The sequence below is a fragment of the Bos indicus x Bos taurus genome, chromosome 26 (assembly GCF_003369695.1).
Source record: "Bos indicus x Bos taurus breed Angus x Brahman F1 hybrid chromosome 26, Bos_hybrid_MaternalHap_v2.0, whole genome shotgun sequence".
Classification (NCBI taxonomy): Eukaryota; Metazoa; Chordata; class Mammalia; order Artiodactyla; family Bovidae; genus Bos; species Bos indicus x Bos taurus.
In genome coordinates, this window is record NC_040101.1 from 7755280 (window position 1) to 7781001 (window position 25722).

At 59.7% G+C, this 25722-nt stretch overlaps 1 protein-coding gene across 6 annotated transcripts in view; it reads left to right on the plus strand.

The window, feature by feature from the left end:
• Nucleotides 1-25722, plus strand: part of FAM53B (family with sequence similarity 53 member B) — a 128228-nt gene extending 102506 nt beyond the window's left edge. For all 6 annotated transcript variants that reach the window (XM_027528345.1, XM_027528346.1, XM_027528347.1 and 3 more), the window contains one exon: nucleotides 21666-25722. In XM_027528345.1, the coding sequence (XP_027384146.1) occupies nucleotides 21666-21971 (306 nt within the window). In that variant the 3' untranslated portion in view covers nucleotides 21972-25722. The remainder of the gene's footprint in view (nucleotides 1-21665) is intronic.

Below are 25722 nucleotides of genomic sequence, written 5' to 3' on the forward strand. Positions count from 1 at the left end.
CCAGGGCTCCGAGTCCCCATTTAAGATAATAAAGTCGAGTCTCTCGGGAAAATGGACATTAAATGAGATGGTATTTCAAAGGTGCTTGGTAGAGCGCCCGGGCCCGGCCAGGTGCTCAGCAAATGCTGGCCCGAGGCCTGGCCCCTTCGCCCCTTGCCAGCCTCGGCCTGTCCCAGCTGGACTCCTCAGAAGCCAGGCTGGTCTCCTCCTGCTCTGGTGGAGCCTGATGCCGGCCAGGAGGGAGACCATGTCACCCTGTCACAGTCCCTGGGGCTGGTTCCCAGGGCCCGGGGCACCTTGGAGCCCACGGACAGAGCCTCACCTTAGACCCGGAGAGAACCGTGTCTGTGCCTTGGCTCTTTGGTTCTGTGCTCATTATAGGCCCCCCTCCTGCGGTTGGGAAGAGACATGGGCTGTTCTCCCCAGTACCTGTTTCCTGCCTCTTATAACCATAGGAGTCACCCCTATGACAATTCAGAAAGAAGTCAGGTTCACTTGAAGGGAGTGGGCGCAGACTGATCTCCCCGAAACAGGAGGGGACGTGGGGGAAAGGGCTGCAGAGAGTGGCCGTGGCCCACCTGGGCTGGAGGGCAGGGGTGTGAGTCCCCATAAACCCCTGTGTCCATGGTGAGCCAAACCTCGTGCCTTCAGCCCTGGGCCCGGTGTCCCAAAGGCCCTGGGCCTGTAGCAGAAGGACTGAGGGAGGAGCTGGAGGTGGTGGCATGTCAGTGGGAGAGCCCCGGGCTGGGGCAGCTGTGAGTCCTCGGAGTCCTTCTCCAAATGGCTAGCCGGAGGATGTGTGTGCTTCTTCGCCTCGCCTGTCAGGTGCTGAAGATCTGGGGACGATGTTTGAACCCCATTTCGGGGGCCAGAGCAGATTTAGGTCGTCTGCCTGGAAGCCGAAGCAGGAATCATTCTTTGAGGTGCTTAGTGGACACCTCAGAGTAAGAAAGCCAAGCGTCCAGAACAGGGAGAGGTGTCGTGCTTCCCTAGGGCAGCATGTCCCAGCTCCAGCCGCATCACCTCTGGGACTTGATCGTTCTCTCATGGAGGGAAGGGGGCTGTCCTGCTCTGGAGAAGCTCTGTCTCTGCCCCACAGGTGCCCGCGGTTTCCCCGCTCCCCTCGCTCCGGTTGTGACGGTCACCTGGAGGTGACATTTTTCAGGTGAGGCTGCCGACCACAGTGGAAGAAAAGACCTTGACCTCCCAGATGGCTGCAGCCCCGGGGGCCATGGTACATGTTCTGGCCGCGGCTGGGAAATCTGATCCTCTGAACTGGGCAGTGGCAGAGGAGAGGTACCTTCCCGGTGCCCACTCGGTTCAGGTGCCCTGCAGGGTGGGTGCATCTGGGTGGCGGGCGTCTGGTTACTGGAAGGCGCAGGCCTGCGCTCCCCGCCACCCCCGCCCCCAGGATGGTTGTCCACTTTGTTCTCTCCGTCCCCAGGGAGATGGCCCAGGAGCTGTGAAGGACGGTGACCCTGTCTGATGGCTTCTTGGCCCACGTCTCCTGCTGGCTCCTGGGCGATGCTGGGGTCTCTCCGCTCCCCCCGCCCGCCCCCCGATCCCCTCCAGGGAGGCCAGGCAAACGGGCACTTGGCCAGACAGCCGCCCGCAGTGTGCGTCGCTGCTTTTCATCAGAAAAGGCGCCTGAGTCCCCTGCCAAAACCTGAGCCATCTCGCCCATTAATCAGGATTTCAGAATTCTCGGGGAGATCTTAGCAACTGCCTGGCACAAGCCCGACTCGATTTGCCATCACCCGTCTGCCCTCGGAGCCAGCCCGTCCACTGCCGCACCAGGGCCACCCCTGGCCCCGGAACCTGTGTCAGGGGCCAAGACTGATCTCTCAGCAGGGCCTGAGGAGCCTCTGGGTTAGAATTAATGTTACTTGTATGCTAATTCTCAGTGTTCCTTTTTTTTTTTTTTAAACTTGAAAGAGAAAAAGGAAGCCAGACAGGTGTCCCAGATATCCCCAGATATCTCCAGGTTGAGGCCTGGAGAGGTGAGGCTACCCAGTCCATGTGCGTGGAGGCCTCTGGGAGCCTGGGGCTGGCCCAGCCGCCTCTTCCTGCACTGAGGGCTCCGCTTGGCTCCTTGCAAGGCCACCCTGGGGCTCCCCTGGTAAGACCAGGCCTCCTCCTTGTTCTGGGACTGCCCCTGAGGGCTGACTTCTGCACGCAGCCCCTCCCCCCCCGCCAACAGCTGCTTTCCTTTTCATTCAGGCAAGAGTGTGAGGGGCCGGCCCCATGGGTTCTGGAAACGGTGGGAGCCACCCTCGCCCTCCTGGGGACGGAAGCTCCGGGCACGTTGGGTCCTCAGCTGAGGGGCTGCACACTCCACGCCCTCTGTCTCCCTTTCCCTCAACCAGAGGCAGCTCTGGCTAGAAAGGCCAGCCAGATTGCCCTCCTCGGCACCCCCCCAACCCCACCATTCCCATCACCACTGCCTGCCCTCTCAGGTCACCTTCTCAGGCCTCGGGGGTCTCTTCAGGTGCCCCCTCCCACCCCCACCCCCATCTGGGAAACTGCACCTCCTCCGAGTATCCCTGGGAGGTCGCTCCTGGCCTCCATCTGTGCCAAAAACCTCTGAGTAGGGCCTCTCAGAGACGTTCCCGGGGGGGAGGACCTTGCTCAGCCGCCCGGATACCCGGGTAATTTGGAGAAGGGTTGCTGAATGCCACGCAGGTCAGCTGGAATTAACGTGCATTTCGTTGAGCGAACAGACTTGCCACCCACATCTTCCTCCACTGCTGGGCTGTGGAAGGGGGATGGAGGGGGGCAGGGAGGACCCCCTGCCCCACTTCTGGGGGTTCTGATCTTGCCCTCGTGGAGCCAGAGCTCCCTGGTTTGCTGGCAGAGCTTCTGAGGGGGTGGTGTTGGGCACTTGTTGTGTGTGGTCAGTGGTTGCAGTGCTGGCTGTCCCCGGGGGCCCCCCGCTCTACCAGCCCCGCAGCTCTGCAGGCTGGCCTTCATCGTCACTGCTTTCGGCCGAAACAGGCCTGGGGGCAGAGAGGCCAGGCCTCAGATAAACAGCTAGGAGGTGATTAAACCCGGGTCCCTTCTTCCCCTGACGATGACTGTCTCCATGGTCAGTGATCCCAGGCCGGCCAGCTTGCAGGCATGGGGGGTGAATTTACCCCCAAGCACAGCTGTGCAAGCTGTAGGCCGGCCCAGTCCCACCCACACCAGGTTCGAGCCATCTTCCTGAGCAGATTGGGTTGGCTGGTGGGGGGGGCCCCCCTCCGGTACGTACAGGGAATGCTGGAAGGTTCCAGAGACCCCAGGGGCCAGGCTCTTCTGAGGGCTGGTGCCCAGGTGGGCCCTATTCCTTCCAGAGGCCCTCTGCCCCTGAGGATGGGGTGATGTTCTGAAGTGGACCCATCCTCGCAGACTGCCAGCCACGCCCGGAAGAGCCCAGCATTCACAGTCAAGCCTTGTCTTCCCAGCAGCCTGGGAGGGACTCTGCTTTTAATTAGCTTAGTTTGGGAATGGCAGCTCTCAAGCCCTGGGAGGCGAATGCAGCCGCCTCGCTTTTGGAACCTGCTGCCAATGGACACAGTTGTAGCTGCAGGAATGAAAACGAGGAAGAGAAAGGCCCATGGGCTTGCGTTTTTAATTGGCACCCCCCTTCACGGCCCCGCGCCCGCCCGCCAGCCCTCCCGGGGCTCTGTTTGGGCGGCCTGGCCTGGCCTTCGAGTGATGGAGCCTTTCACAGCTTCAGACTGGTTTAAATGGCCCCGTGTGGGTTCCTGCAGCCCTCGCTGAAAGAGCATGGCACGATCGCCACGCTGATAAACCCTGGGAAATTGATCGGCCACCTGCAGGCAGTGAATAGCGATCACCACCAGGAGCCCCGCAAGGCGGCTGGGCCGCCTATGGCCCCAGGGTCCTGCTGTAGAGAAAGGATATTTCTAAAGCTGCAATTATTTCCACACCCCCCCCGAATCACTTGGAAGTTGCTCTCTTGTTTTGAGCTGGGAGAGTGGGGCGCTAGGTTCTGTGCTTCTCTGTTAACCCGAGTGCTTGACCGCTGGTGGCTCCTCTCCCTCTCGACGAAGCACAGCTTTCTTTCTCATCAGCCATCAAGGAAGGGACTTTTTTGTCTGTGTTTTGTGCGTGTCTTTCTGTCGTTTTTCTTTCTCTGAGATCATCTCAAGCTAACAGTGAGGGAAAAAAAGGCATATGTGAGCGATTCCGCCTCGACAGGTCCCACAATACCTTCAGGAATGTCCATTTTTCTTGCTTTCACGAAAACACTATGAGGTCTCACTTCGAGGGGACAATGGTGGAGATTAAAGCGGGAGGCAGCGGGAGGGCAAAGGGAAAAGTAGAAAGGCAGTTGGGCCGCCGCTGGGGAACTTTGTGCTGCAGTTGAGGGGGTTTATTCTGGATCCCCCCGACCCTGCCGGGACAGTTTGGAGGTGGGGGGCAGAATTCTTAGCTCTTATTTAGTTTTGCAGTGAGGCCCCCGTTTTAAGTGCAAAAGAGAAAGAAAGTCACCCTGGTCCCAGGTTTCTGTGAGCATACGTTGTGTGTGTTTCTGTGGGGCTGCCAATCTACAGGGCTTCCGGGCCTGTGTCCCCTTGGGGGCATGGTGACCACAGGGCGTTGGTCTGGTGGCTGTCATGCAGTGGGGCAGGCCCGCGAGCCTCTGTTGGGCTGCCAGGGGGGCCCCCACCCCAGGCCAGTTCTCCTGCAGAGAGGACGTGCCAGGCTTTAGGAGGTGGCATCTAGGGCCGTCTGGGCTCTGCCGGGCAGTGCTTCTGTCAAGGCAGAATCTCTCTGCCCCCTCCAGCTGCCCTCGAAGCTGGCCTGCTTTTGCCTCAATGGCCAGGAGTGGCGTTGGCACGAGGGGGGACCCGTCCCCGTGCGTTTGTCCACATTTGCGGTTCTGGCTCTCACCCCTTCTCGTCTGGAGCCCCAGCCTCGTTAGTGCCCCTGGCCTGCTTGCCTGGCAGATTGCGAATGAGCCCAGGCAGGGTCAGTGTCCTCGACACAGAGAAGAATGACCACCCTGTGCCCTGAGCCCACCCAGCACCACCCCTGGCTGCAGCTGTCATGACCTGCTGGTAGGACCCGCCGAGCTCGTTTTCCCTCCTGGTGTGCAGGGCGCTGTGTGTATGCACTGAGCACGTTGCACACGCGTGAGCAGCCTGAGGCACCCCATCACTGGGTGACCTCAGCAGGCTTCTTGGGCCTTTGTTTCTTCCTCTGTGCCCTGGGAGCCCTGACACTTGCCTGCTAGGGGTTCTGGAGAAACGTGTACAAGGCAGGCGCCCAGGTCAGGGGCATACGTTATCAGCTGCCTTTTTGGTAATATGTATCCCAGGTGGCGCTCGTGGTAAAGAATCCACCTGCCAATGCAGGAGACCAAGGAGATGCAGGTTCGATCCCTGGGTCGGGACGATCCCCTGGAGAAGGAAATGGCAACCCACTCCTGTATTCTTGCCTGGAAAATCCCATGGACAGAGGAGCCTGGTGGGCTACAGTCCATGGGGTCTCAAAGAGTCGGACACACACTTTGGTAATAAGACCCGCCCATCTGCTTGAAAGACAGAGGGTGGAGAAGGGGCCCTCTTCCTGGGTCCACAGGGCAGGGACTCAGCCTGCTGGTAGCCAGCCAGCCCCAGGGCTGCTATTCTTTGAAGTCCCTGGGGGCGTCTCCCGTGGGGATTTGAGAACCTCCTCTCCCAAGGCTCCCCTTTCTGAGAGAACTCGGGCTTCAGCTGATGACCCACAGCGTCTGGCAGCTCCTTTTGGCAGTAGCCACTTGCAGATGGAAAGTTAGGGACTTCCCCGTGGGTTCTGTGCTTTTTCCAAGTCATCAGACACTTTTACAAGAGAGAAGTAGGCTCATTTCCTGACTTGGGCTCAGCCGATGATGATCTTAAGCTCAAGGCTGGGGCCCAGACCCGGAAGCTGAGGTCTCCTTTGCCCCTCTCTCCCATCTGACTCTGGGCCTGGCCCCACGTGGGGTCAGCCGGGGCATACCCTCCCTCTCGCCCCTGGCAGGTACCTGGAGGGCACCTCACCTCCCATCCGGGCTCCGTCACAGCTCACCTCAGCTGTCTAGACCAGGACAGACGCAGAGAGGTTCAAGTCCCGTTGACTCCACGATCATCAGTCATTGCTGGCATTGTAGCAGCTTGGAGGGATTGCAAGATTGCGGAGCTGTGTGTGTCTGTGTGTGCGGTGTGCGCACACATACACATGCATGAATTTATATCTAAAGGGGAGAAGCGAGCGGGGGCCAAGCTGGGACCCTCGAAAGACGCTGGGTGCCGTGTGCACCCAGGCGTTGTCTCTGGGCACCGACTGGTTCCTCCTGTTTGTCTTCCTCGGTGCTGCCAGCATTTCCCCTGACGCATCATTCATCACCCGGGGCTGACTCCAGGGAAGAGTAACGTGCTTGCGGCCTTTGCCCTTCTCTCCCATCTGGCTCTGGGCCTGGCCCCACGTGGGGTCAGCCTGGGCATACCCTCCCTCTCGCCCCTGGTGGGGCTGCTGCCCCAGTGGCGTCTGCCCCGTGGAGACCCCAGTCCTTTCCCGCTGCCTCTCCTTCCTGCACTCAGGCCTGTGGTCCCAGAGTCAGATGCTGGGGTTCAGATCGTCCCCACTTGCTCCCTGGGTGGCCTTGGCAATTCCCGAGCCTCCAGGGCGGTTGAACCCCCGTCTGCACGTAGGGGTTTGTGCAGTGGGACAGTCCCAGGAAGCTCAGGGAGCAGGCTTAGTGGACATTCGTCCTGCATTCATCAGAGGCTACACAGCTGCTCGGACATGAGAATGCACCCCCAGAGATGCCCTGACTTTGTTGCTGGGACAAGGCAGGATTCCAGGGACGACGGGTGGAATTTACGGTAGCTCAGCCTCGTGGGTCGGCTTTCTTTATGTGAAGGAACATCTGGATTGGAGAGTGATTTAGGGCTGCTCCAAGCCCTGCACATTCCTTGGGGGGCCATCCCGGAGCCCTCGTGGTCATAAGGGTCTTCGGCTGTCGTGGTTGAGAATCTTTACCAAGTAGTAGGTGAGACTTGCCAGGGATGCCTGTGGGGTAGAAATCGGGGTGGGTTTCCACCGCCGATTCAGGCATTTCTGGTGGCCGTGAGGTGCAGGGGTGATGGATAAGGGTACAGACAGAGCTGGGGCTGAACCTGGCCCAGCACGGGTCCCCTGGATCTCTCCGCCTGTGCATGGAGGTGCTGGCCGAGCCGCCTCTCGGGGATAGATGCTGAGACGATGGAGCGAGAGGTTCACCCTGCGGGGCCAGGGCGTTCCCCTCAGGTGTGTTCACTTGGACATCAAGGGCCTCGAGATGCTTTGAAATGCCTGTGCTGAGTTTGCATGTCTCATCCAACAATGAAACAGTAATTAACAAAAGGGAAAAAATAGAAAAGGAAGAAAATAAGCCCATGGGGAAATTCACAGTTGTATTGAGGTGTGTCCCTGGGAAAAGCAAAGAGACGGGGACCCGCCCTGGCCAGCCCTTCCCTAGCCTACGGTCTGGCCTCTAAGGGGGGAGTGCGTTCTGTGGGTTCACTGAGGCCCCAAGCTGTGTCTTCCGCACGGTTGGCGTTGGGCTCCCAAGGGGGTGAGACTGCAGCTCAGCCTGGGGCACTGGGCAGAGCTGGGCTTCCAGGGCTCCTGGCCGTGTGCTGGGCTCCCATCCTGGTGCCCAGGCCCCACCGACATGCTGGCCCTGCCCTGCTGCAGTGACGGATATGACTGGAGAGACGTGACTTACACGGGTGGGAGGACAGGCCATCCCAGGAAAGGTACCTGGTGGGCAAGAGCCCGGGGTGAGTCTCCCCCCGACCCTTCCCATAACTAAGCGTCCTGTCTGCCTGTGAGACAAAGCTCCCAGGACAGGCGGTCCTCTGGTGGGGCTTGGGAGCACCAGGGGCCCACACAGCGTTCCTGCCACTAAGCCCGGGCTCTGTGGGAAGGGGCGGCCGGGCCCACAGAGGCGGAATGTGCCCAGGAATGTCCTGCTGTGCCTGCTGCCAGCGGGCATGTCCGTGGCCACCTGCCCTGCGCCGGGCACGCTGGGACACGCTGGCTGAGCCCCGCTGGCCGCCGCCTGCCCTCACCCCCGTGGGCCCCAGTACCCGGGACGGGCCAGTTTGGCCTTGCGTTTCCCAGCACGCCTGGGAGCTCTGCACTCACGGATCACTTCCAGGCCGGATGGAGGCAGGTGAACAGCTGTCCATCTCCTGCCCCTGCCTGAACCCCGGGGCCAGGGCCAGCCCTCTGCCCCACCCCCGTCCTGGTGTACCTGGGCACCGCAAAGAGGTGTCGGGGGGTCCCACTGAGCCAGGCCCTGTGGTGATCTCGCTTGAGCCCCGTCACCGCCCCACATGAGCAGCTGTATTTCTCCATTTTGCAAACTGGGAAGAGCAACTCAGGTTGCACAAGGAGGCCCCCAGGGAACGGCAGTCATCGTGGCCAAGGCGGGAATCCACCACACGTGGGTGACCCTTCTGAGCCCTCCATTCGGCCTCCGCCCTTGTTCCTGTGCAGGCATTGGGGACACAGCGAGCAGACTTGTTCCCTGGCCGAGCCCCCCAAAATGCTGCCTGCCAGCCCGTGGGTCGGGGGGTGCTTTGTGGTGGGGGGGAGGGTGTGTTAGCTGGGAGGTGAGGGGAGAGAGAGGTTTCTCCAGCGGGGCGATCCTGACTGAGGTGGGGGCACCCCCGGGAGAGCTTAGCACACCCAGTTGGCCTGAATGGGCAGCGCAGGGACAGCCAGGTTCATGTAGGACCAATGCCTCTTTCATTGTGGACACGGGCCAAGGACCTCCCCAGGACACACCCGGTGTGCGACAGGCTGGAGCCGGGTGTCCACACCCCTCGGGGGCGTCCTGGACGCCACACAGGCCTTGGGGCTTGCCCGTCGTCTCCTTCCTTCTGCAGGCTGGCACTGCACCCAGAGCCTGTGTTCGATGCCCCGGGTGGGGCTCAGCATCCCTCATAGGCATGGTGCCTCCAGGGGTGGAGGATTGCCCTTGAACCCTGACCTTAGACCTGGTCACAGAGCAAGGGAGTGGGTGTTGTGGCTTGTGACATGGCCAGCTCTGTGGCCCGTGAGGTGCCCCTCTGGGTTTGGCCGGGGAGCCCCCACCTGATGCTGTTAGAAGCAAAGGCAATCAGACACTGTCTCCTGGCCTTCTGGGACCTCTTCCCAGCAGCCCTGCTGTGCCCGGCTCAGGGACGTGGGCAGGCCAGGGTGCCAAGTGGATGGTCTGGTCAGTGGGGACAAACCCCCTCCCTGGGGGCCTGCAGCCACCCCATTTCCTGAGCCTGCCCTCTCAGCCTGGCGACCCATGGGCACTGAGTGCGCGGCAAATGAATGGTGGTGTCTGGGACCAGCTGGGGTCCTGGCTTCCTGGAGTTGAGGGGTGTTGGGACAACCCTAAGGTGGTCAGCATAGGCTCTCCTGGCCTCAGGTTTGCCTGGAGTTCAGCCTGATGGTAGCAGGTTTCATTTGGATTTTCCAATATTTGGCCTTGCAGACATGGGGCGTGCATTTTGTTTTCCTCCGCGGCCCTCTGGCCTGGGCCCGCTAGCTGGGAGTCAGTGTCGTGTGGCTGTTGCCGTGAAGTCCAGCCTTCCTCCAGGGCCGTTGGTGTCAGTGCAGACACCGCCGGAGCCCATGGTGTGGGATGGATCCTGGCTATGCAGGTGGCCCCTGGACCCTGCTCAGACACTGTCCTTCCTGAAGTCGGGGGCCAGGGGCCTGGAGCTGCAGAGCTTGGAAGAGGGGCGGAACCAAACCAGAGAGGTTGGGAGTGTGAGCCCAGGGCATCCTCTGGGGGTCCTTCCAGCGGGAGGGGGGCGCTTGGTCCAGTCTGTAGAGGGCATGGGGGTGGCTCGCTTCTGGAGTTCTCCACGCCAAGGCCTGTTGGAGCAGAGAAACCGGCCAGTTGTGTTTCTGCAGGGTTTGCCTGCCTTTCTTTATGATTTATGTTTTATCGTTGAGGAGGAGATCTCGAAGAGCGCCTCCCCTCTCCCCCACCAAACAGAAAGGAAATCCAGCCGAATCAGACACTTTGAACTTAATCTGTGCTTCTCATCTCTTTGCCAGGTGTGGATATACGATGACAGGTGGCGAGGGGGTGGGGGGTTCCATGTTCACACGCGTCGCAGCTCCGGACCCCTGGCCTACACGTCCATCCTCGGCATGTGTCCTAACCCTCCCTGGGGACCCAGGCTCTCGTGGGCCCCGGGGGGCTGCTGCCCTCAGACCACTTCTGATAGACAAGCAGCTTCCTTCCCGCCCCAGGCAGGGCTGGGCAGCCGCTCTGAATGGCCGGCACTGGCCCACTTGGACAAGGCTGGCACAGGCTAAGAGACGGGCCTTGTCCGGGGAAAGCTGGGTTTGGGGCACAAAGCTGCCCCAGCCACGGCCTGGGGTCACCCACAAAGCCGGGCAGTGTTCTCCCACAGAGTGAGAGGAGCCCCCCGGGCCAGGCCCCCTCCAGGCGGGCGGGGAGCCCTGCAAACCTCTAGAACAACGAGATATTTTCCAAAGGGTTCCCCCGGCCTGCGTCTGTGAGCGCGCCTACCAGCCCCGGGCAAAGGCCCGCATGGCTGACCGCCCACATGCAGATGGCTGGCACATGTGTGGGCCATTTGCCACTCAAGGGGCGGCCTTCCCGATGTGTTCCCGTCTTGTGCTTGTGAGAGACTCAGATTTAATTTGGTGATTATTAAGTGTAGGAACCCTGTAGGGGTTTTTTTGTTTTGTTTTTTTTTTTCATCTGCACAAAGTACTGTTTTTTGGTAATGCATAAGCCTTATTCCTGCCAATAAGAGAGAGGAAAGTCGAAAAGAACTTTGGTGGAGAAACGTTAAAATGATTTAAGATGGAGATTGTTGCAGCCGTGGAGAGGGTCTTTTTTTTTTGAAAATCAGAGTGACCACTTCAGTAAGATTTGTTTTGGCCTGTGAGTCATCCTTTTTCTTCATTCCTAATTTAGAGTGTCCCTTCCTCTATAATATAAGCACACACATATTTTATTTTTTGATGGTATTTTCACATGTTCAGAAATTAAAACAATACACAAGGGAAGTCTCGCTCCCATCCCCCGTGGCCTCAGGTTAACTCCTTGTTTGTTTCTTGTGATCCTTCCAGAATTCCTTTATGCAAGTACCAGCAAATAATAATGTTCTTGTTTCATTCTCCTTTCTTGTACGGAAGACGGCAGGCTGACATCTAGCCTTCTGCACCTCGCTGTCGTAAATCATAGACCCTGGAAGAGTTTCTGAGTCACAGCCCAGCTGTTGGCTGCCTTTTTCCAGCACAGGAGGGTCTGTTGTGCGGCTCTGCCCCACTTTCTTTTTCCCAGACCCCGGCTGTGGACCCCCGGGGCCGCATGCATCTTTCTCAGCGTTGCTCGGGCCCTTACAGGCGTGTGCAGGTGTATCCTCTGTGGGCACACTCCACGTGCACGCTCCTCGTCCGGGAGCCTGTTGCCCAGGTGACGCCCAGCGGGCCACGCTCCCCGATGATGCTGCAGGTGGTCCATTTATCCACCGCCGCCCCAGCAGATCCTGCTCACACGTGGGTTTTGCCAACCAGAGAGGTGAAAACATGGTTCCTCCGTGTCATTTTAGTTTGCATTTTTCTGGTCAGTTGAACATCTTATAGTTAAAGGTCACTCGTGTGTTCTGCACTGTATTCATGTGCCCTTAAAAGAAAATGGAGCTGTTGCTCTGTTTCTTGATTGTACAGTAGCATGTTATTCGCTTCAGGCATGTCCGACTCTTGGCAAGCCCATGGACTGTAGCCCACCAGGCTCCTCTGTCCATGGGCTTCTCCAGGCAGGAATACTGGAGTGGGTTGCCATTTCCTTGTCCACGGGATCTTCCCAACCCAGGGACTGAACCTGGGTTTCCTGCATTGCAGGCAGATACTTCACCTTCTGAGCCACCAGGGAAAGCTCCAAGTGTCCATTAGAGAGGTTGGTTTTGCATGTGCTGCTGCTGCTAAGTCACTTCAGTCGTGTCCGACTCTCTGTGACCCCATAGACGACAGCCCACCAGGCTCCCCCATCCCTGGGATTCTCAAGGCAAGAACACTGGAGTGGGTTGCCATTTCCTTCCCCAATGCATGAAAATGAAACGTGAAAGTGACGTCGTTCAGTCATGTCCGACTGGTAGCGACCCCATGGACTGCAGCCCACCAGGCTCCTCCGCGTATGGGATTTTCTAGGCAAGAGTACTGGAGTGGAGTGCCATTGCCTTCTCCGTTTGCATGTGCTGTGAACTGCAAATGTTTGTTTCTGATTTGTTCTTTGTCTTTTGACATTCTTTAACAGCTTTATTGGGATATAATTCACATTATACAGTTCACCCATTTATAGCAAACAACCTTAGTGGTTTTTTGTGTGCTCACAGAACTGTGCAGCCCTCACCACAGTTGGTGTTAGAACAGCTTCCTCACTCCCCCCAAAGAAGCCTCACACCCACTGGCAGTCGATGTTCACCCTCAGCCACCCACTAATCTGCTTTCTGCTCTTCCTGGATCTGCCTGTTGTGGGTCTTTCATATAAATGGGATCATACAATAACGCCATTTCTCGTTGACCGGCTTCTTTCCCCAAGCAACGTGGTGACTTCAAAGTTCATTCCTGCTGGAGCGTGTGTCAGTGCTTCATTCCTTTTTATGACTGAAAAATACTCCTACCACATTTTATTTATGCAGCTGCTAGTTGACGGGACATTGGGGCGGTTTCCTCTTTTTGGATGTTATGAGCAATACTGCTGTGAACACTGACGGGCGCGTTTTTGTACGGGCATGTGTCTTCATTTCTCTTGGCTGTATACCTGGGGTGCAACTGCTGTGTCCTGTAACTCTGTGCTTCAACATTTTCAGAAGCTGTCAGTCTCTGTCCAAAGCGCGTACACAATCTTACATTCCCACCAGTGCCTTTGGTGTTTTTTGACATGTATACATTTTTATCAAATTTATTATTTCTTCTATGGATCTGAATTTTGGGTTTTAGAAAGGGCTTTCTATCCCAAGACTATAAAAGAATTCTCCTGTATTTCCTTTTAGTGTTTTTATGGTTTTATGTTGCAATATTATGTCTGTGTGGAGTTCATCCTGTATATAGTCTGAATATGGAGCCAGCCTTTTTTTCTCTTTTTTAATATGTCTACTCATTGGTCTCAATATCCGCTATTGAAAATTCCATCTTTTCCTCTCTGCTTTGAGATTCCATCTTTATGACATGCTAACCAGTCCATTCTAAAAGAAGGACTGATGCTAAAGCTCAAACTCCAGTACTTTGGCCACCTCATGCAAAGAGTTGACTCATTGGAAAAGACCCTGATGCTGGGAGGGATTGGGGGCAGAAGGAGAAGGGGACGACAGAGGATGAGATGGCTGGATGGCATCGCCGACTCGATGGACGTGAGTCTGAGTGAACTCCGGGAGTTGGTGATGGACAGGGAGGCCTGGCGGAGAAGGCAATGGCACCCCACTCCAGTACTCTTGCCTGGAAAATCCCACGGACAGAGGAGCCTGGTAGGCTGCAGTCCATGGGGTCGCTAAGAGTCGGACACGACTCAGCGACTTAACTTTTCACTTTCATGCATTGGAGAAGGAAATGGCAACCCACTCCAGTATTCTTGCCTGGAGAATCCCAGGGATGGGGGAGCCTGGTGGGCTGCCGTCTGTGGGGTCGCACAGAGTCGGACACGACTGAAGTGACTTAGCAGCAGCAGGGAGGCCTGGCGTGCTGCGATTCATGGGGTTGCAGGGAGTCGGACACGACTGAGCAACTGAACTGAACTGAACTGAACCTGGGGCTATTTCAGAAGATTCTCTATTGCATTAGTCTCTGTGTCCTCGCGCAGTAATATACTGCTAATTATTGAGGCTCTGCAGCAAGTTTTAGCATCTGGTAGGACTAGTCTCAGGGTTTCCCTGGTAGCTCAGCTGGTAAAGAATCCACCTGCAATGCAGGAGAGACCTCAGTTGAATCCCTGGGTCAGGAAGATCCCCTGGAGAAGGGAAAGGCTACCCACTCCAGTATTCTGGCCTGGAGAATCCCATGGACAGAGAAGCCTGGCGGGCTACAGTCCATGGGGTTGCAAAGAGTGGGGACACCACTGAGTAATTAAGCACAGCACAGGACTCGGCTTTCCTCATTGTTCTTCACGGAAGCTTCCTGATCATTCTCACCTGTTCATTTTTCAGTTAAAAACTCGAGAATCTGCTTACTCTGAGATTGGAGGTGGGGGTCGAGGACTGCTGTTGACATTGCAGGTTGAGATTGTGTTAGATTTATGAAATAACTTGGGGAGAATTCACACCTTTTTGAGGTCGAGTCTTCTGTCCACAAGACAGGATGTCTGTTTGTTCAAGTCCACTGTTACGTTCTATGAAGTTTTCTTCTATTTCTCTTGCCAATTCTTGCATTTTTATTCCTAGGGATTTTTACCTTTTGTGTAACTGGCAGGTCTTGCGGAATTCTGAAAGCAAGTTTTGGTTAAAAAGGGCAGTGGGTTTGACCATCTGTATTATAGATTCTGTTCCCAAAGCCGAGCCCCCTGACCCCTTGGCCATACAGTGCTGACCCCTGATGCCTTGGTCATGCAGTACTGTCCACAGAGAGCCATGCCCCCTCCCTCAGCCTGAACACAGCGCAGTGGGCGGAGGAGGGACCGGGGAGATCAAGGTTTGCCAAGCGCCTCCTTGGCTTCCTACGTGGTCTCAATGTAATGAACCCTCCAGACAATTCTGTGACTGTTCTGTGCTGTGCCACCTGGGGTCTCTTCACTTCTCCCAGCCTCAGTCCACCTAATCTGCAGGTGAGGCTGCTAGGCTGATTGGTAATCTGTTCATTTTCCCAGAAAGCCTCGCCTTTCTCTGGAAGCCAATATCAGAACTGGTGGGACTGGTCTCACCTAATTGTTGTTCACCGAGGCTTCCTGATTATTCTCACCTGTTTTAATTTTCAGTTTAAAAACTTGAGAACCAGCCTCTCTTGAGATGGGAGGGGGCAGACATGGAGCTCCTGGAGCGGGGCTGAGCTGGCCCGGCGCTCCGCACTCACGTCACCCTGTGGGTTGGTGTGGCCACGGGGGCCCGGGGGCCCACCATCTGCTCTGGACTTTGGCCCCACCTTCAGTGCCCCTGCGTCCCGGGCAGAGGCCGCCCCTGGAGTCCCCGAGCGTCCCCGCCACACATTGGCCTTGGCCCGCCACCCCCCCCGCCAGCGTCCTGTGTGCTTTGGAAAGATCTCTTGACTTTTGTCAGGCGAAGAATCTTCTCCACACCAAGCTGAGAGCGAAGTGGTTTCACAAGTCCTGTCCTGAGTGTGTGCTGGCCGGAACACACACCGCAGAATGCTTCATTTCCCAGTTGTGAGCTGCTTGGCGTCAGCGTCCGCACCTCTGTGCAGGCAGGCCATCTGCGCCCCCGCCCCAGGGACCTGGTGTAGAAACAGCCTTCACCACAGTGTAGCCCGGGTGTGGGGTGCTCCTGTGTGGGCTCCAGACCCTATAGGGCCGGCTACCGCTCGGAGGACATGACCTCCGGTTTGCGCGAACGCACAAGCTGAGCTCCCGGGGGCCAACCCTGCGGGTCCTTCCTTCCTATCCCACCAGGCTGCTCTCACACCTTCCATGACCCGGCCCCCAAGCCAGGCGGTGGAGTGCGGGTCAAGGCCATGGGGGCCCAGCAGGGTCCACTGGGCTCAGCCTGGCTCCTGCAGGGACGATGCAGACTGGGCTCTAGCGGACGAAGAAGAGCCTGCAGGGCTTGGGTGCTCAGGAGACGTTTCTTGACCTCTGCAGAGGGAAGCCCGGGAAATGACCCAGGAAGTCAGGGCTTCCCAGTAACTGCCAGGGCCGTCCGTGCACCCTCACAGATAGTCCCCGCCCATCCCCGGCTGCCTGATTCTAGAGCCCGTGGTCTGGGAAGAACTTTTGTGTGTCCAGGGCTGAATCCACGGTGCTCCCCGGGGCCTCCCTTTCTGGGCTGCATGGCCGGCGTTTCCCATATTCCCGAGGGCAAGGGAGCAGTCCGGGCTCGAGGAGGCTGCCTCTCACGGGGGTCCCGTAGGTGAGTGTGACAGGGACAGATCAGGCCCAATGAGCAGGAAGTGGTGCTGGGCTCTGCGTCCTGAGCCCGGAGATGAGAAGCCGGGAGTGAGGGGCCGGCTGTGCCCACTGCCCCAGGCCACCTCCAGCCAGACCTACAGCTCTGACCCGGGGCAGCCCCACCACCTGACCCGTCGTTGGGCTCCCAGGCTTCCCGTAAGCGACAGTCCAGCCTTCATGCAAAATTCAGATTTACCAAAGATGGATTAAAGATAGGCCCCAGTAAGCCAGTGTCTTTTTTTTTTTTTGTCTTATCTGAGATAATTAAAAACAAAAACACAGCACCACCCCAGGAAACCGCACGCCTCACACCGCCTCGGTTGTCACTATGCCAGCCTCCAGCATAAACGAGACTTAGAAAATTTCCAGGCCGCTAGCCATCCTCACGGCCTGGTGTTTTCCCGACACTTGGAGATTCTGCTCTGGAGAAGGCGTCTGTTTGGGGAGGAAATGCCCGGACTCTGCCAGCGCCCGAGCCCAGCAGCTCCAGCAGAGGGGCCCCCGAAGCTCTAGGAACCCCGGCCGGGTGGGGACCTGGTCTGGCCAAACTGACTAGCTGGTTGGGCTTGTTGGGATGCCCCTGTTTTTGAGGCGGTTCCCTCAAGATCAGTCACACAAAGCGATCTAGGAAATTAGATGACCAGAAGCTGGCATCAGGAAAAAGCAAACGTGCCAGGCTGGAAGGCCGGTGCGGAAGAGGGGAGTTGGGCGCTGTCACCCTGCTGTCTGAGCAGGGGGAAGTGCCCGTGTGCCTTGGGGGACCTGGGTCCCGTCCCAGCACAGCGCAGAGAGGACGTTTCACCCGGGCCCGGGGGTGAGGACGCGGGCTGACCCGAAGACAGGGCCCCTCCCCGCGGCCGCTCCTCCCCGGTGGTCCCGACCCATGGACCTCACGGGCTGCCTTCGCGCGTTCCTGTTCGGAAGGAACAGCGCTGTGGGTGAGCCGTGGAGAGCAGAGCGCTTTCACCTCCCGTCTGAGGTCGGTTCCATGGAAGCGGGGCTGGAGTGCAGAATCTGGTCCCAGAGACCCTGCAGCTCCTGGGAGGAACCTGTAGGAAGTGCAGGAAGCAGCCAGGCCGGCCACAGCCCAACTCCGGGGAGCACCGTCATGTGACAGAGCACCTGGGGTTGGACCCCCCACCCCCACCCCCGGTCCTGGGCTGCTCCGGGACCCACGTCAGCCCGTCACTGGCCGGGGGTCTGCCTCGGGAGAATGGGCCCAGAGGGGCTGGGGCTGTGCCAGCCAGCACGTCGGCACCAGGGAGCAGGCTTCCATAGTCGAGGGGGATGCCAGGAGCCCCCCTTCACATCCCTTTTCTGGTAGGACCCTTGCGAAGGCCCAGCAGTCAGGCCGGCAAGGACTGTTACATTTCTGGAGCAAACAAGGCAATTCCAGACTCAGGTCCGGGTTCTCTGACCCCATCCGCTGCTCCTCCCTGGGGCCACGTGTACCGTACTCCTGAGGCCTTCCTGGTTCCAGGGGTTCAAGGGCAAGTTGGGGCCCAAGAAACCAGGAGTGAGGAAAACAGTCGGTCCTCCTCAGGGTACTGTCTGCCTCAGGCCACGGCGCCCCCTTGGCCCACCTTGCCCTTGGGCCCGCACTGCCGAAGGCTGACACAGGGATCCCTGGCCCCTGGGGACAGGATGGAGCTCACAGCCTGCTGCTAGGCAGGGGCGGGGGCGGAGGCGTGCACAGGGAGACGGGGCTGAGTCTGTTGAGTTCGGGTGAGTCTCCCAAGGCGGGGTTTGGTTTTCAGCTGGTAGCTCAAGGCAGAGTTGTCCTGAGCTGGTGAGGGGCTATGAGCTCTTCGCCCCTTGGCAGGGTGGGCACTTGGGGCTGGGTGTGGCTGCAAGTTCCAGGGGGTGCTCTCCCCCACCCAGGTCTGGTGGGCCTCTGCCTGGAGTTCCCAGGGGGATCCCAGCAAAGATCCGCACAGGAGAAGGGGGCCCTTGCTCCTGACTGCAGAGCCTTGGGAAGATTGGATAGGTGTGTGGGCTGCGACACAGCTGGATAGACCCTGCGATATGGCAGGTCTGATGGAAGCAGCTGGACTTTCAGGGCCCTACTCCAAAGTCACTCCAGACTCTCGGGCTGGGGTGCTGACGAGTATCTCCAGCCTCTAGCCTGAGGCCACATGGATGGTCCTCTCTGAGTTCTGTTACCTGGGCAGGCCTGTGCCCAAGTAGGCGGCCCAGCCCTGGGGCTAGGGCTGGGTTTCAAGAGAACAGAGTTTGGCGTAGGGGGACTGTCTGTCCCCCAGCAACCACTTCACGCTGGAATGATGTGTTCACATGGTGCTTTGAACTTGTCCTCAGCTTTGCCGCTTTCCCCAGAGGGGCGCCCAGGCCTCTGGCAGGCCCGTGTAGCATTCTCCCGTGGGTGCTGAGATCTCGGGGAGTGTGAGCTGCCAGGAGAGGCGGGGTGGGACCCGGGCCCCAGAGCCTGGCAGGCGCAGCACCACACCCTGGATGTTGGCATAGGACGGGCTCTTCTGGCTTGGAACCTGGGCGGGACACACAACTGCCCCATTGTGACAGCCACATTCCTCCCCGGCAGGTGGGCCTTGCCACCGGCTGGGACACTCTGCAGAGGGGTCTTGGTTTTCACCATGGCTGCAACAGCTGAGTTTTGAGTCAACAGTGTTTTCAAGGTGACACTGGCTTTGTGGCCAAGGAGGAGGCGCCTTTGAGGACTTTCAGAGGGTGGGGTCAGGGGCATCCCGGGGTTTGCTGTGACAACAGTCACCAACCAAACCTTGCAGCTTCTTGTCCTGCCTCAAAGCAGAAACGACCCAGTTATTCCAGACAGCCAGAACGGGCAGGGGAGGGGGCTGGTTGGGGGGGCCCCCCTCGTTGGTTGGGGGGGCCATGGCCCAGAGGTGGGAGGGTCTTGTCTGAAGTTGTCAGGCCTGTGTGTGGCAGAACCTAGGACTGTAACGGCAGCCTCTCTGACTTCAGTCCTCTCCCGGGCACACTCAAGGCAGAAGCCACATCTCAGAAAGGCCCCAGCAAACCGGGGTCCCCAGCACCCTGCTGCTGGTGTGGCCGCTGCGTAATATGATTCGTGCCCAGACGTGCCGTCACAGCTGCCGTGAAGGCAGGTGCCCCCCACACACACACCTTCGTCAGCACCTGGGGTCAGGCTGCTTGGCAGGCAGGATGCTCGGGAGGAGTTCCGGAAGACCCCGTTCTCATGGTACAGCTCCCAGGAAGCAGGGAGGCCCGCTCAGGTCCTGCACATGGAGGGGAGCATTGTGGCCGTTCCCCCAGGGCTGCAAGCCCCAGGATCTCAGCCTCACTGTGGCCCATTCGCAGCACACCGGGCTCGCACCGGACGCCACTGTCTGTAACTGGACTCACACGGCTGTGCACCGCCACTCCTTCCTCTCCGCCACGTCTACAGGGCGAGAGACCATCTGGCCATGCAGGGGTTTAGATCTGGCTTCCCAGGGCCTCCCTCCTAGGCCTCCCTGCTGAGCCTGGGGTTTGATGCCCCTGCCTGGGCTGGGCCATCTTTCCTCCCTTCTGCCCCCCACCCAGTTCTCCTCTTGTCCCGGCTCAGGTCTGGGCCTGTCCAGAGGGTGGCCGGGAGGTGGAGAGGCCTCAAGGGCCTCTCAGCTGGGGCTTATCCCCACCCAGGTTTGCGTTCTGACCCTGGGGACATGAAGGATCTCGGGGGCCATTTTGCATGAGGAGCTGTCTCCCAGCAGCAGAGCAAACGTGCCCAGTGAGGACTTGGGCCCTCTGAGCCCTATGCAACCCAGCAGGGGCTCCGCGCCCCTAGGCTGGCTCCTGCCACAGTCAGGGCCAGCATCGCAGGTCTAATGGGTGGCCTGGCTCTTCTCTCCTCAATCCCCCCAGTATCCCCCAACCCCCAGCCTGCCTTCCTCAGTTAATCAAAAGATTCCAGGACAAGCAGACCCACGAGAACGGGTTCCTCCACGGTGCAGGCAGGAACAGGGAAAGTGCGCACGGCGGGCCCCGCCTCCTCCCTCCAGAGAGAGTGCCTTTTCCATCTGCCCAGATGCTTCAGCAGCTTATGCGCCATGAGCCAGTGGTCGTCTTCATTCCAAAGCAACACGTAAACACTGCCGTCAGCAAACGGACCAGGGCCCTTGGGGACGGGCCCGTGGCCTCGGCGTCGGTGGGCAGGCGGTGCTGCCCGCGTTCCCACCTCCCAAAGCCCGGATCCCCCCAGCTGCTGCCTCCAATGCGCTTCCCTTTCTGTCTCGTCCCTGGGAAGGGGCTGGGCTGCCTCTGTCCTGCCCGGGCCTCGCGCTCAGCCGTGGAAGCAGGCATGTAGCTGGACCCACTTGTGCGCAGTGCCGGCTGCCCCCTCTTGTGAGTGCGTGGGGTCACGTCCAGGCTGTGGCTGCTGCCGGTGGGCCCTAGGCTGCCTCCTCCAGGCCGGCCACATTCACAGAGGCAGGGCTTGGCAGGCGCGGAGCCCTTGGCTCTTGCTGGGGCCTCAGATGGGACAGGTAGGGACCTCCTCTCACAGAGGAGGCCACCGAGGCCTAAGTGTGGCTGGGCGTGGGGGGTCTGCCCGCGGCCCCCAGCTGTGAGCCCTGCCCCGCCCCCAGCGGGGCTGACGCCCACCACCCGAGGGCCCGGGAGCCCAGGGCCCGTGTGGGACTGTGCACCACGCGAACGTCAAGCCCACCCTCCCCCGCCCACGTCCCGTCCCTGCCACGGCGAGAAGGTGGTGTGGGCCCCTGCGTCCGCTCTGAGCGCCAGCGCAGCCTGGCAGCTTCTCCCTTTACATCAGTGGGCCCGCTCCTGCTGTGTTCTTGCAACGGCTCAAGAGCCTCCCTCTGCCTGAAAAGACATGCTTTACGGAACCAGCATCATGGGGAATGATGCTGGGTCACTCCCTTCTTTCCACTGTAACGGTGTGACGAGGCACATTTGTGTTGCTGCGTCCGAACTGTTTCCTTGTGGTAAAAATCCTAGAGGTGAACCTGCCACTTCTGTTTTGCAGGAAGGTTGTGCGTGAAGGCCTCTGAGCCTGCCCCCAGCACCCTCCCTACTGCACCACCACCACCCCCAGTCCCCCCAGAACTGGATGCTAGGAAGTTTGTGCTCTTTGCCAGTTTGTAGACAAATAACTGCATTTTGAGGCTTCCCTGGTGGCTCAGACGGTAAAGCATCTGCCTACAATGCAGGAGACCTGGGTTCAATCCCTAGGTCAGGGAGATCCCCTGAAGAAGGAAATGGCAACCCACTCCAGTACTCTTGCCTGGAGAATCCCATGGACGGAGGAGCCTGGTGGGCTACAGTGCATGGGGTTGCAAAGACTTGGACACGACAGAGCGACTTCAGTCACTCAACTGCATTTTATGTCTCTTGATTAACGTGGTGTTCACCGGCCAGGGGTGGTTCTTCAGGAGTTAACCAACGGCCCCTCTGCCCTTGCTGACATTGGGGAGGGCGTTCCATCGCCTGGTGGGCCCACCACCATGGAGCCCCCCAGGGGTCTTGGCCGGGCTGGGTGGGGCGTTCGGTCCTTGGATTCCGTGGGACTGCGACCCCTTGTGACCTGTGTCTGTCTTCCCCACAGAACTGTCAGACCTTCAGCAGTCTCAGCTGCCTGAACACGGGGACGGAGGACCGGAGCACCCACAGCCCCTTCGCCCTGCACACCAGGTCCTGGGCCACCCTGCACTCGGCCCCCAGCGCAGGGGGCAGGACGCCCGCCGGGACCCCAGTCCCTGAGCCTCTGCCCTCCTCCCTGGATGACTCGCTGGCCTGCCGGGAGGAGCCATGCTGCGAGGAGCTGGGCACAGCCTGGCGGGACCGCAGGGCCCGCAGCAGCCCCTGCTCCCTGGACGGCGAGCTGGACATAGAGCAGATAGAGAACAACTGAGGGGCTGCAGGCCCTGGCTGGGGGTGGGGGGCGGGGGTCGGGAGGGCTCGTTTGAATCGAGGGGCCTCCTCCTGCCCACCCCCCAGGTGCGGTGGCGGGCCCTCCGGGGAGCCCCACCCCTGGGCCTGATCCAAGCTTCCTGGGAGGCGGGCATCAGGGCCCAGGAGCGAGCCCACCGGCTCCCCGAGATGCTGTCCCGCCTGCGGGGGCCCGGGCCGCCCCCCACTCCCCGCCCCGCAGTGCAGCATCTCAGCCTTTCACCAGCACGGCAGCCACGGTCCACGGAACCACGGGGGCCGGGACGGAAGCTTCTCAGTCTCGGTCTCTTGCCCCCCTTTCACTTGCGGCACATCGATGGGCACGGCACCCCAGCCTTGCCCGCTGGGCAGTCTCTTGGCGTCTGTGCAGGGCTGGGGTTTCCACCCCCAGCCCGGGTTTCCGCCTGAGGTCCACGTGCTGGCGTCACGGGCCCACCCGCCCTCCCGCTCTCAGGTTTGGGTTGGGGGGCCAGCCCTGCCGCGCCCTCCTCCCCTCGAGTGTGTATTCCGTGCCTTCTCTCCCAGGTCTCCCGCTCAGGCTCGGGAAGGCGGGGGAGGCTTCCTCGGTCGTTAACACCAGAACCGTTCGGCCTTAATTCCAGGTGTGGGTGATGGGGCCCTGCGTGCCGGGTGGACTCCCAGGGTCCAGGGAACACCTCGGGGTGCGGGGGGTTGCTTGTTAGAGGCCCGTCCAGGTGGGTAGACATCTGGTGGCTCCATTGGCCAAGAAGGCAGAGGCACGAGCCCCTCCCATGGTGTAGAGGTCCCAGCTCCAGACTTTGCTGCTCTGGGGCTGGGGGCTGAAGTTGGCAGGGTCAGCAGCTGGCAGCCGCTGTCCACGATGCCCTGCCACTGAGCAATGAGCTCAGTAGACACGGGTGAGTGGAGAGACGTCCCCAGAGGAGGGCAGCCTTTTGAAAACGTCCTCAGGGACAAGGGCCCTGTGCAGGTGCGCAGACCCAGGCCCTGGGCATGTTCCGGGACTAGAGGGTGCCTGTCAGCCATTCTGGGCCCGGCCATCTACCAAGCACAGCCTTGTTGGTTGGGGGGGGTTGGAGGGGTGCCACCTCCCTGCTACCGCCCCAACCACAAGCACAGAGTGGGGTGCCCACACACCCTTCCTGGCTCCTGGCGCCCCAGCAGAGCCCCCCCCAGGTCCACCAGGAGCCCCAACTCCTTGAGGCTTCTCTCCCAGACCACTCCTCCCCAGCCCCGCTTTGCAGACACGCCCCATGGGGCTCTGGCTCCCCTGGAATCCAGCTGTCAGCAGCTCGGCGTCTTCTGCAGACAACAGCAGTGGGGGTCAGCTTATGAGCAAAGTGGCTCCTTTTCCCACAAGGCTCAGTCCATCCACGTGTCCCCTGCAGTGTGCTGCCACGCGACAGAGGCACTCCGGGGATCCCTTTGGTCCCACTCACCTTCTGCTGACGGCAGAGCCCTCAGTGCTTGCAAGGGCTGAGGGCACATGGTTCTTTCTCTTTCCTCTGAAGAGAGACCAGGTTTGGGGAAATGTGACTTAAACCTTTACTTCTGGACATCCGAAGTGCAGTGGCTCAAGTTCTCATTTAGAGTTGGCTCTTCTTAAAAATCAGCTGTTTAAGATGCTTGCAGAAAACCCCAACTCCATGACCCGCCACCCTGCCCCCCCGAGATGGTGTCAGAATCTGCAGGTTGTAGAGCATCGTGGGCGTTTGGGTGCTGGGCAGGTCCCGCCAAAGGGCACAGCCCCCCTGGGGAGCCAGACCAGGCGGCTCGTCGTCTTTGAGCCGATCCAGGAGACCCCGGGGCGTCCAGCAGCGGGTGCATGGACGGGAGAGGACGTGCCGGCGCCCCCTGGCCTCAAGGAGCCTGGGTGGGAGGCATGATACCTGACCCACACCCAGTGGCCACAGCGGGCATGCGCCCTGAACAGCAGCCCTTCCCCTGGATGCCATTCCTCCAGGCCGGGAAGGGACGCAGCAGTGGTGCGTGTCACAGAGCTGTAGTGCGCGTGGCCCCCTCGGACCCTGCCAGCCACCCCCCACCCCTTCTCAGGCCTGGTGGCGGGGAAGGACGAGCCGTGGCCCCACCCGCCCCATCTCCCTGCAGGCTGCTCCTGGGACCCATGAGGCAGAAGGGCTTGCAGCCCAGGGCAGGGTTTGGCCCTTCCCAGCCTCCTCAGGCCTCTCTCGGCTGTTCCTGCTCCCACAGAAGCTCCCCGCCCAAGCCCACGACAGCAGCAAGGAGGGGAGAGGATGACCAGTGATCCCTCAGAGAAAGAGGCAGCTGTGGGGTGGCTTCATGTCCGTCTTCCCATCAAAGAGAGCAGCCCCCATCTGTCTATAGGAGGTGCTGCCTGAGGCCCGTCTCTGGGCTCTGCTCCCCCAGCACCAGGACTCCTGGTCTTGAAGGGAGACTCTCTCTGACCACCCTGGGGTGAGGGGTGTCCCTAGGGGGCAGCAGGCCAGCTGGTGCCTCCTTTCCCAGCCCCGAACCTCACTTCTGCCAGGACCCTGCCTAGTGCAGCCCATGAACTCCTGCCTGTAAGGGGGAACTGAGGAAGTTCAGAGCTAGGAGGGAGGGCTGTGCCAGGCTGTCTGCCTGCCCGGGGGCCTGGAAGGACAAGAGCAGGGTCGTGCATTTGAAGGGTGTGGGGGCTTCGTGTTGGGGCACCCTCACTAAAGCCGCCGACTAACAGAGGCCGCTGCCCGTGGGGCCGGGCCGGGCATCGGGGCGGCAGCCTCAGCGTTTACATTACCGCATACCCTCTTGCCTTACTCGCGGTGGAGGCCAGGGCCAGTGCAGCGCCCGTGGGCAGACACGACTCCCAGGCCCCTGGAGAGCTCGTGAGGATTTTCACTCTCAGAAAGCCTTACTTTTCAACAAAATTTTTGTAGCAGGAAAAGTTTTTGTGAATTTGTATACACTGAAAGAAATTTTAAAATGCAAAGTCCACCTTAGAAAGGAAACAAACCCATTGTCCACAAGGGGCCCCAGAGCAAGGTCGGGGAGGGGCAGCCTGTGCGCTTCCACACTCTGGCTGGTGCTGCCTGAGCCTCCAGCCCACGCCCTGGACAGACGCCCCACCACGGGCTCGAGTTTCACACACCCTGGCCTGGAGGCAGGTCATCCACACGATGACTGTGTCAGATCCCACAGCCTGGGGTGCAGGCGGTCCTCACGCCCCGGCTCTGGGGGCAGCAACCCAGCCAGGACAGCGCCTCCATGTAGGCGATGGTGCCGCCGCTTGCCGCAGGCTCACGGTGGCCGGACCCCTCCCACTGGCGCCTCTTTAAAGAGAAAAGAAAAGGATTTAATTAAAAAAAAAAAAAAATCCCAGACCACAGCAGAAATCTTATACCTAGCTAGAATAGTCCAATCTTCTAGCATAGTCTCCTTGGCAAAGAAATTGTGTCCCAGTGTGGGGGCCCACGTCCCGGGCGCGGGTGCCCGCGGGTTGGCCGTCTCCGGGGTCACGTGTGCTTTCCCAGCAGCACCCGTCGGTGCCCTAGAGCTTCAGGAAGCGTGGTGGCTGGAAAACGGGCCACACTGGGCCCGGCCCCTGCCCGGGTGAAGCGCTGTGCAGGATGGCGCTGGGTCTACCCCCCACTGCCACCCACCGCAGCCTGCCCTCTGCGCAGGCCACAACTATCTTGCACTAGGGCCGCTCTAGTCTCTCAGGAATCTGCTTGTTACTTTTACTGTGTAAATAAAGCTTCCTGGTTCAGTACCCA